Consider the following 11,267-nt stretch of genomic DNA (forward strand, 5'->3'; position numbering starts at 1 on the left):
TATGGAGGACTTATAATTTATGTCGAATCACGTAAAATCTAGGATAAAACCTGGAATAACATGAAATTTGTAATAGCAAAATTCATTCGGAAGCGGAAATCCAGAGAGCAGCTAGTAAGTATATTGTTACTAAATACCAGACAGTGAGACGCCTTTTTGAAAATATAGTTGAAATTGACATGAAATTTGAAAATGTACCATACTAAAGCAAAACAGGCTTTTTATGCGTCAAAATATTGTCTTTATTACGTAATAAAACGTGAATTTATTCGAATCATTTTATTATCTCCATAAAACATACATAACTAAAACGAAACTAGTCTGTTGGGTTTGAATTTGTTGGTGATCAAGATCAACAAAATGTACATTTGCACAGTTTAGTATACAATGTGTTATGGAGATAACATACATATTAAAATTAAATAGGAATTATTATGAAATTTCCAAATAAAAATGGGTCCCTCTATGACAAGTATTACATAAAATATTTACAACTTATTTTAACAATTGGGACAAATAAAACTGCTTAAATTATATAGTTACTTTGAACTGGTTTTCGTTGCAATATTCCAATTATTACAAGTAGGTAAAAAGTTGAGCTACAGTGTAATTTAAATAATTTATGTATGGTAGAAATAAAAAAAAACTGCTAGAAATAATGAGCTTACTGGATAATAAAGCTATTGTTTGTTCCATTCTTATTATTTATCACACATAAAATAATACAAAATGTTTAAAGAATATTAATACTAACAGAGTATTAAAATGCTGCATTGTAATAAAATGGAATGAATCAATTACTTAAATTAGAATTTACATTTATCAAATTTATAACTAAAAAATGGCTACGTCATTCATGGTGGGATTCAAAATGTTTATTGAGCATTATTTAGTACTTTTTGCATTAAATCACTCGGAGAGCATATACGAAAAAGTCGCATCATCTTAATACGATTTTATTATGAATTGCATTGTCAACAGCACACACAAACAAAAATAATACCGACCACAAGCTTAAAAACTATGCACACAATCACCAACTCGTATATTTTATATATCCGGTATATTTTGTATCTTTGGCAGAGGGGAATGCTTGTAAGAGTGGTCACTCCGTTGATTTAATACCCAAAGGCTTTATAAGGTGTTAACGTTTTCATTATTCTCTACATTAGTATAAAATTAATCTAAGGTGCAACATACATCCAGTCTGAGACTATTCCTTGAGAGAGCACAATACTACTTTTATTACCTTAGAAAATCTTCATACTACAGTTAGAGCTCATGATAGGTCAACCAAATGCTTATAAATGCAGATCTAAAATGCTAAAATCTATAACTAATCACTGAGTAATTTTTTTAGTGATGTTTATAACAGTCTTATAAGGGATATAGAATGAGGTTCTTACACCAGTTCTGTATAACTTTACTATCCAAGAGTGGTTGATTTGTCAAACAGATACATTCAATGTGTTGTGGTGGTGACACAATATACAATCAAAGAACTTTAAATAATGCTTGTGTCACAATAACCCAAACTGATATCCAACTTTTTTGAGAAACTTTTGTATAATTAATGTTAAGGTGATATCTAGACAATGTTTGCCGTAAGAATCTTGTTACTTTAAAAATAATGATAAAATTCAACCATCTCTATACGACAATCTTTTTTTAATTTGTTCATAATAATTGAAAATTAATATCAAATTAATTTAATGCAAATCTTAAAATATAGGTACTTATAGGCACTAACTAGAAAATTAAAAAAAAATGTCATGTACAGGCACATATTTAAAAAAATCAAATGAGGTATATATATTATAACTAAAAGAGAACCTGTTCAAAATATTAAAACAGTAAATGGCACTAAATCAGACAATCAACACAAAAAAAATCTCAATTGGAATCCAATCAAATAGGGGGGGACCCCCTATGAAATTATTTGCCAAATAGATCACATTTGATCTAAATGTGATTTACTTGCAAAATATCTTTTTAATTACTTGTAATGGTGAGGATGTGTTCATTAATATATATTTGAATTGTTGAACAACTCAAATATTTAATCTGGTTTTGAAAGTTGAATCTCATAATTTTGGTCAGCATAATAATCTGCACAAGTTCTTTTTACTTTTTTTCGAGCTTATTGGATAGAAATTCTTTTTACGTTTAGAGGGACTAGGTTCATTTAGATCATACTGCAAACAACTTTTTCCTGTGTGTCTTTTTCCTTTACAAGATTTGCAGAATTGGTAGGCACAAGTTGCATTGGTACATTCAGCCCATGTTTCCCCACACATCTCCTTGGTTACTTTGGCAGGATACTGGCATTTCACACATGACAACTGAGTACGGCTATCCTCTGTAGCTGCCTGAAAATAAAGCAAAATTAGTAAAAAAACTACTCAACAAACTCTGGATGGAACTAAGGATGGAAAAAATAAGCTGGACAGAGAGAAAAAGCAATGAGGAAGTGCTGGAAATGGTAAACGAAAAGAGAAGACTGCTGACAGAAATAGAAAGGAAAGAATGATTGGCCACTTGATACGCCATGATGCCTTATCTAAAACTATTTTGGAAGGAAAGGTGAAAGGAAGAAGAGGTCCAGGGAGACCGAGGAAAAGCTATGCAAGCCAACTGAAAGAGAAGGCAGGTGTTGTGTCTTATCGAGACCTTAAAAGCAAAGTCGAGGATAGAGAGGCGTGGTGTATACTCCACCGACAAGAGCATAGCTCTTAAATAAGAAGAAGAAGCACAAACTCTATTGTGATATCTTTATTAAGATGCAAACAGCACAGGTACAGTCAAAATTAAAAATAATATGACTGTTGGATTTGTTCAGGAGGACAAAATACTCACTCTTGTAAATTTTTGGAACTTATTTGTTCTTGGAGTTCCCGGAGGGCTAGATTGAGGTTGCCTTGTTTCATTCTGTATTTCCCTCAGTGTCCTAGCCTGTATGTTGTCAGGTAGCTTAGGTATCACCCCATTTTCCCAGTTCTCCACATTACTTGACACTGCTTCTTGATATTTCACATATTCCTGTTTTTTCTTATTTTTCTCTGCTAAACAATTCTCCCAAATATGACGCCATGTATCACTAACCCGAATGAAGTTATATATATCTTCATTTGACAGGTATTTCAATATGGCCTCCACAGGAATTCTGCTCTTTTCAAACAATGATTTGATAATATCAAATTTCTGGTTTGGTCTATATTTGGTCAATTTTGATTGTTCTTCATTGTATTTTTTCTTATATTTGGCTGATTGCAATGCTTTTCCATCACATGATAGAGAATGAGTAGCAAATTCCACTTTCCTTGCAAACTTTCTTCGATTAAAAGGACTTAACTTACAGCTACCTTTACAAACTTTTTTCACTGGGGTAGTGGGATAAGATAATATGGGAATGTGCTCATTAGAATCAAATTGTTCACTGCTTAAGGATATGCTTGAAGATAATGGAAAATGCTGTTTATTATCATCAAAGACTAACTTTTGTATTTTACTAGCTATAATACTAGTAGGTGTAACTATAGAAGAGCTGTGACTAGTATTTGTAGAATCTAAATCATTTTCATATGACCTCTTCACTCCGCGTCTTTGTGGAGTAAGCTTATCTACAAAATCATTGATTGTTGAAGATAATGTTGAGTAATTATGTCTTTGATCTCGATGAAAATCGCAAGATTTGGCAACTTTAATATGACCATGGCCAGTGATAACAAACTTTGGTGAAAGCAGAGACGGACTTTCATTTGAGATCCTCGTAAGGTCTATTGAACCCGGAGTAAACGATGTATGGTATCCACTGTCCTCGGCACTCTTGGAAAGTATCAAGTTGTTGTAAGTTTGCAACGACGGCGTCGCGGCCTCAGAGACGTCCATTATAATTTCCTCTAATCTTCATCTAATCTTGAACATGTTGAAAGGGTATTTCAGGTTTAACTATGCCAAATTACACTCTTCAAATAATTCCAACACGATAGAAATAGAGCTCACGGTACAAGAAAAATAGCTATGGTATTCTCATAATACTTGCTTCATACTATATATATTTACCACACACGAAATTATTTATATTATGTACTTTCGATAAACTATATCCTTTACTACAAAATATAATTCAATTAAAATTAAAAACAAAAAAAACAACGTCCATAATTGAAAGCTTCGGCTTTTTGATTTTTTTTTTCTACGAAACTACGAACTGGCTGACTGGGACATAAAGGCAGGCTGTCAAAAAGTCGATTATTATGTGAACAAAAAAACAAAAAAAAAACAAGCCTTAAAATAAACGAAAATAAATACACATTGGAACTTTACAAAAACACGCAGGTAAGATCATGTGAAGTGGAGGAGAAAAAATATTTATAAGCGGATTCTGGGCTCCGTCGTTTAGCAGAAGAAACCGGAAAACTGATGAGAGGACGAGAGAGACTGTATGGGCCCCTTTGCTTCAGACCCCTTTGCCTTTCCTCATGGCATTACGAAAAAAACATTTATGTCACGATGATAGGAGCGTTGTTGTCATGTCAGTTGTCACTCTTGTCGTCAGACTGATTTTTTTATTTACCTATATACCCTTGGTATGGATTGCTATAAAGGTTGAATGGATTTTATTGTGAACTTTATCAAAAATGCAAGACTTATTGAGCGTTTATTGTAATATTGTAAAGTATTTTTAGTATTTCTTCTATAATTTTATTATTATTAAGTATATTTATTCAATCATGTATATGAAAAGTAATATATGGAAATTGTTGTTTGTAACAAAGCAGTACCTTTTATATTATTGTCCTATATCACATAATAATTATTCTAAATATAACAGTTGTCTGTTCTTATTATAATTTAATTAATTGTGTTTTTACAGTGATTAACACGACTTTAATTTATACTGAATAACTACTACACAACTGAAATAATGAGTGTGATAGTGAAGGACTTGTGTAGACTTTGTGCGAGTGTAAGAGAAGAGTTATCGAAAGACTTGTTCGATAGTAACAGTAAAAATGTCTTGAAATTGATACAAGACTTAATGCAAATCACAGTAAGTATCTCAGCTTATATTAACTTAAATAATATTGGGTTTATTTTTTCTTTGCACTCACTTCATTCCATTTTGTTTCTAATTTTTTACAACCAATACTTGACTGTTAATTTGAAAAAATCATTTCATTTTTTTGTGATCACTATTTGAGCCACAAAATGTGATATAAATGTTTGTGAAAAAATCAGATCTTACATATGTGTTTATGATTAAGTTTTTAAAATTGGTTTGTTTTAAATGATTCATTATTATATGACATCAATCAAATTTTAATCATAGTAAAATGATTTGTCTGCTATGTTTCAGTGTATAAATTCTCAAAATGATCTTTTCAAATAATATTTTGTTTCAGATTACAGAAAGTGACAGTTTGCCAACTAAAATCTGTTTGAATTGTGAAGAGAGGATCGTTTCTTTTCAATTATTTATTCTAGAATGCTATAAGGTGCAAGATAATTTCAACAAAATTTGTTCACAAAATTTACCTGTTAAGATTGAAGATGAAGTTATTAATTTTGGGGACTCAGATATAAAATCGGAGGTATGTTTTGTCGATATTAGATGTATTTTATAAATGGGATATTGAAACTATTAGCAAATACCATTACAAAAATATTCTATTAGTGCCAAAATAATTTATATTAATAAATTTAATATTAATGTTTAATATATTTTTAATATTTTCAGATAAAAGTTGAGTTGAATGCTGATGAAATAGTATTGTGTAAGTACAACACATGTTTATTAATAATTTTTATATTAGCTCACACTATGTTATACTAAGAAACAAATATACAGCTTAAACATTAATTCAAATTTAATATGAACTTAGTTTTTTCTCAGGTCTTGTTATGTAAACAATATTACCACAATAGTTTTTCTTTTAGGCTCAATCAATAATGAAGAATATGAAAATACATCCTTTGAAAATTTTGATGATCATCACTTAGATGCTGGAAGTTCTGAAGATGATGATGATGATGGAGATGATGTTACTCTTGCTGAACTTAAAAAGGAGAAAGTAGAAAATCTCAATGAACTTCTAATGAAACCTCATTTGAAAATAAGAGATTTTGTGAAGTGAGTAGAGTTTCGTATTTTAATGTACATACATAAGTACTTACAATATGTGTGTTAAACACAGCAAATAAGTAATTGTCTTTTTTCAGTATGCATTGTGACTTATGTAGTTTAAAAACAAAATCTTGGGAGACATTACAAGACCACTATTCAGAAATACATCAGTCCGAAGTTTCTGTCAGTTGTGTTTGTGGATTTAAAATACAATCCAAAAATGTGATGTATAAACATGTGCTTGAACATAAAATTCAAAGTGAGAAATTGATAAATAAATCCAAAGAAGAATATGATCATAAAAATGATCAGAATTGTGGGGATCTCAAAGCAAAACATTTTGTTCAGTAAGTTACTTAACTATATTTTGATGGAAAACAGATTTTGCTTTCGTTTTGTAAAACCATGAGACAACATTTTAATTAGGTCTTCAAACTTAGGAAATAGTAACTGAAGGCCTATTGTGTCATTGATTTCTTCTATTTAAGAAACTATAGCTTTTAATATTCCTATTTAAAAAATAAATTCCTGCTCATTTCTAGAATTTTTTCATCTCATAATTATTTTCAAAAATAAGTTAAAAAGCATATGTGACATACATGTCACACATACATGTTATACATAACAAATCCATTTAAATTTCCACAAATTACTATTACCATGAATTTTCTCTTTTTCAGGCTCCAGTGTCATAAATGTGGAGAAAAAACAAAAACATGGGCAACATTGGAAGATCATTACACATTTATTCATCAGAGTAAATTGATTGTCAATTGTTTACTGTGTGGCTTTAGTATAAGAAATAGAAGCATGCTGTACAAACATGTTTTGGAACATAAAATGGGAAATGAAAAAAAAGTTAATAAGGGTCGTGAAAAACAGGCGAAAACTAGAACAGATATTGACTATTGTAAACTCAAAGTTAAAGATTTTATAGAGTATGTTTGTTTGTACAATTTCTACAATTTTTAAGTTAATAGTTAATTATTAATAAGAGTTATTAATAACTGATGTTTGCAGCTTTTCATGTCACATTTGCAACGCAAAGTTTTCAAGTTGGTACAGTTTAAAGAGTCATACTCAAATCAATCATAAGACACAACCAAAGGTCCGATGTTTATGTGGTGTGAATCTTACATCAAAAACAGTTTTGTACAAACATGTACAAGATCATAAAAATCCGAATTCTTTCTGGTAAGTACATATAATAATAGATTATGAATAAGTAATAATAGATTAGTTATCTATTACTGTGCTAGTAGTACTGATATTAATTAATTAATTTAGGTGTCTGAAATAAAAAATCGATTAAATAGGAAGTGCAGCAAGTAACCAGGAAAATTTTAAGGAGTAGCGTATTTCTTCGACGAAATAGAAGTTCTTTAATTTTGAGATAGATGAGAAGACACGCTGCGGGAGACATGGGAGCGGCGGCACCGCTTTCGATAAATTGAAGTGCCGCTTGTAATAAATATATTAGAGAAACGCTTCTGTATCACGTCTTTATCCTCTACTGGGTAGACAGAGCCAAGAAATATGCGACTCGAAGGTCACACTTAGCACACACTCAATTCTTCACATTTAATTAACTATGTTCTACTTCACTTTTCTTATTTTTAGTTGTGATCAATGTCCAAAAATAACAAAAACTCTAGGGGCGCTGGAGAAACACAAATTGATGCACGTACCGAAGGCCGACCGGAAGTTCCAATGTAGTTCTTGTGACAAAATTTTTAATTCAAGAGAAAGTTTAAAATCTCACGAGCGGTCTCATATACCTATAGAAGAAAGAAAAGTATATCACTGTGACATGTGTGACATGAAGTAAGTTTCTCTTTTGATATTTTTTTAGGATATGTAGTTAATTAAAAGTTATTTATATCTGAAATTTCATCTTTCCATGTCACATTTGCAATAAAAAGTTTTCAAGTTGGTACAGTTTGAAGATATTCAATTCAACCGCATTTTTTTTGGTTGTTATGATGCATTTTTGATGGTTAAATATGATTTTTTGTTGTCAGATTCACGACCCCGTCGTCGCGTGCATCTCACAAGCGCGTTGTGCACGAAAAGATCAAAAGCTATGTATGCGACCAGTGCGGTTACGCGTGCGGCACCAACGGCGAGCTGCACCAGCACCGCGCCATACACAGCGACGACAAGCCGTTCGTCTGCAAGAAGTGCTACAAATCGTCTGTACTCTTGTTTTATCAGCTTTTTTATTACTGGGGTGTTACGCCATGGTATAAAACGCCATTGTCACACTTTTTGACCAAATGGGAATCGCGTTCTTTCAGGATAAAAATGACCACAACCGTTTGACGTGAAGAAGTAACAAACATACAAACTTTCGCCTTTATAATATTAGTGGAATTTATTTAAAGCTACATGAAAAACGTACGTACTTGGCATAAATAAAGTAAAAATTCTGTATAAGTGTGGAGCCAACTTCGTTAGCATGGGCGGTAATTTAACGTCGCGCTGAACCAATTAGAATACAAATACCAATTAGAACTTCAAATGAAATAAGTACTGTATTCAAATTATGTCACAAATTTAATATGGAGCGAGCATTCATTCATTTCATTCTTCGCATGCATTTTATTTTTCCCAGTCAACTACGGCCATTTATTACTGTAAATTTTCAGATTCAAGACCCACTCGAATCTGTCTACGCACATGGACACGCACGAAGGGACATCGTACACGTGCGGCGTGTGCAGTCGCGTGTTGAACAGCCGGCGTACACTGCGCAAACATCTGCTGGTACATGAAGAGCGATGCAGACACATCTGCGATTACTGCAACAAGGCCTTCAAGAGGAGGCAGACTCTCAAGGTACTTACTTATTGTTACTAGAGTCCGCATCATAAATGGAGTCCTGCTGACGTGGCGCTACTGTCGCTGAAAACAACAAAGTGGCGTATTTGTTATGATAATTCCTCATATTACCACGGGACTTCGAGTGTTAAAAAAGGAAGTCAGAATGTCTCCTCTATTCTGTCAGCGAATCGTTCGTTCTGAAGGGTTCCGTCGTTCAAACGCCCGATATCAAAACATTCTGTCGACGAAACGTTCGTAGACGAAGCAATTGTCGGAGAACTGTTTCAGACTCTACGTGGTATGGTCTCCACAAAAGAATTATCTATAGCACGGCCGACCGATCTACTTGGTTCCTACATTTGAATTTTGAACGCCCCCATGCAGGTCAATCGTGGCGGGCTGAGGGGTGCGGGGAGGGAGAGCAAGAGAAGACTGTAAGTGATCCCTGTAGGAAATAAGTTGCCGTTGTACATTATGTTAGTACTTAATTTTCGTAAAATAAAGTTATACTTAATACAGATAATAATACATACTGTGATTGTCGATAGGTGCACCTTTACACGCACACGGGAGACAAGCCGCTGACGTGCAAGTGGTGCGACGAGCGGTTCGCGTACGCGTCCACGCTGCGCTCGCACCGCATGCGCTGCCATCCGGACAAGATGCCGCAGACGCAGCACCAGCAGACCTACCGCCAGTACTCGCATCTGCCACCAGAGGTGGTCAATTTTATTGAAATACTAGTCATTATTATGTGATGTGTGTAGAACCACTCCGGATCTTCCCTTGTCATTGCACCTTCTCATACCTTGACCGCCGGTCACATAGCGTAGGCAGCCGACAGGCAACAATGCTCTCATAGATATTTTAATATTTCAGCAGTTACCTTAAAAAACGTTAATAAAGAATGTTGAAAAGGAACTTGGTTCATAAATTTTGAAAATATGCTGATTGTGAATAACATCGACTCATTACATTATCTAATAAACAGTATATAGTTACGCAGCAGTATAAAAATAACACCCGCATCTATAAAAAAAAACCCTGCAAAATTAGTTGATGCATTTTTGTTTTTTCAGGAATACATCAAGAGCGATTTAGCAGCGATTGGATTAGATAAGGATCAAACGGAGACTATGTAAACTAAATAAAAAAATTAAGAAAACCCGACTCCGAAGTTGTTGGCATCTTCTCATCTGCTAGAAAAAGAGCTGACAGTTTCCAAAGCACTGAATAAACCTTTTCCGAGCTAGCTCTTAGCTAAAAACATTCTCAATTAAATTATCTTTAAAATAAAATAAAACTTGAAGCAAATCGGTTCAGGTACATATACACAGATACGTTAATCTTATAACTCCTCCCTTCTTCTGTCGTCGGGAAACTAAAATAACCTAAAATAGTCTAAAATAGTAAATACATTTATCATCACATCGACGCGTCATTGCGTACGTATTGCACTGTTATATAATTAGTATATTACATTAGTATACATTTTCTCAAATAAATATGATCAGTATTAAACATTGCTTTTATTTATCACTAGCCTCCATATACGTATGCAGAAATATATATATATATACTTGAATTGAGTAAGATTAGAACCACCATGGGATCTTTCCATCACCATTTTGATCCTGTGGAATTGTTTTTTTAATAAAAATATAGTGAGTAGGGAGCGCCCTCTTAATAAATAGTTAGTTCACAATAATCTGCATTGTAATAAAACCGGGTCAATGAATCGGATTGAAACTAATCCCGCCGTTACTCTTAACATTCCTGAATCCTCATCGCGTCGTATGGTTGGATAACTTTGTAGATAAGCCGAGGTAGGTTAATCCAGCATGATCCGAATGGGAAACGACGCAAACATATCAACTCTTAATCCCTTTTCTGATTGTTATTGTTAGGTCTGACTGAAGTTACGAGTGAGATGGATATACATAGATATTGGTCACGGAAAACAGAAAACATGGAAATGTGAAGTAGGCGTGTCAAGCGTGTCAAAGTTACGCGATTAATCGCCGGCATCGTCTTCATGCCAGCTCCACACTGTTCACGAACTCAGACACATGCAGACGAGAATGCGTGAACATTGCGTAGTTACTATGAGTGCTTTGTATTTACCGCAATAAAAAACCAGAAATGTATATCCGCTAAAGTTTGGCACACTGTCGTTAAACAGCTTGGCGACATGTGTTGTACTAAATTTGTCATACCACTTCCACGTTTTCTGTGTTCCGTGATAGTGGTAGTGTAGTGTAATGTGTGTGTAAATACATTGAGTGCATAGTTCATATATAGCGTACATAAACGCAAT

At 33.4% G+C, this 11,267-nt stretch overlaps 2 protein-coding genes across 2 annotated transcripts; one reads left to right on the forward strand and one right to left on the reverse strand.

Annotated features, from left to right (window-relative positions):
• Window positions 1-218: 218 nt before the first annotated feature.
• On the reverse strand, window positions 219-4,225 carry LOC128681205 (F-box only protein 5-A-like). The gene is made up of 2 exons (XM_053764937.2): window positions 2,857-4,225; window positions 219-2,369 (listed from the first exon to the last, which is right to left on the reverse strand). The coding sequence occupies exons 1-2, from the start codon at window positions 3,886-3,888 to the stop codon at window positions 2,097-2,099; spliced, it is 1,305 nt and encodes a 434-aa protein (XP_053620912.1). The 5' UTR covers window positions 3,889-4,225; the 3' UTR covers window positions 219-2,096.
• Window positions 4,226-4,456: 231 nt separating this feature from the next.
• Window positions 4,457-10,471, forward strand: LOC128681179 (zinc finger protein 626-like). Its single transcript, XM_053764897.1, has 13 exons — window positions 4,457-4,673; window positions 4,877-5,053; window positions 5,406-5,594; window positions 5,741-5,777; window positions 5,941-6,133; window positions 6,223-6,474; window positions 6,808-7,065; window positions 7,148-7,321; window positions 7,748-7,951; window positions 8,149-8,319; window positions 8,776-8,965; window positions 9,499-9,669; window positions 10,030-10,471. Exons 2-13 carry the CDS (start codon window positions 4,928-4,930, stop codon window positions 10,090-10,092), a joined length of 2,028 nt encoding a protein of 675 aa, XP_053620872.1. The 5' UTR covers window positions 4,457-4,673; window positions 4,877-4,927; the 3' UTR covers window positions 10,093-10,471.
• Window positions 10,472-11,267: the final 796 nt, after the last annotated feature.

This window comes from Plodia interpunctella, chromosome 2 (genome assembly GCF_027563975.2).
Source record: "Plodia interpunctella isolate USDA-ARS_2022_Savannah chromosome 2, ilPloInte3.2, whole genome shotgun sequence".
NCBI lineage: Eukaryota > Metazoa > Arthropoda > Insecta > Lepidoptera > Pyralidae > Plodia > Plodia interpunctella.

Bases quoted from the DNA above. Each gene is read 5' to 3' on its own strand.
- LOC128681205 (XM_053764937.2), bottom strand. From the start codon at position 3,888: ATGGACGTCTCTGAGGCCGCGACGCCGTCGTTGCAAACTTACAACAAC. The intron at 2,370-2,856 runs GTGAGTATTTTG...CTTTATTTTCAG, and splicing joins AGTTCCAAAAATTTACAAGA to GCAGCTACAGAGGATAGCCG.
- LOC128681179 (XM_053764897.1), top strand. From the start codon at position 4,928: ATGAGTGTGATAGTGAAGGACTTGTGTAGACTTTGTGCGAGTGTAAGA. The intron at 6,134-6,222 runs GTGAGTAGAGTT...GTCTTTTTTCAG, and splicing joins AAAATAAGAGATTTTGTGAA to TATGCATTGTGACTTATGTA. The intron at 7,322-7,747 runs GTAAGTACATAT...TCTTATTTTTAG, and splicing joins AAAAATCCGAATTCTTTCTG to TTGTGATCAATGTCCAAAAA.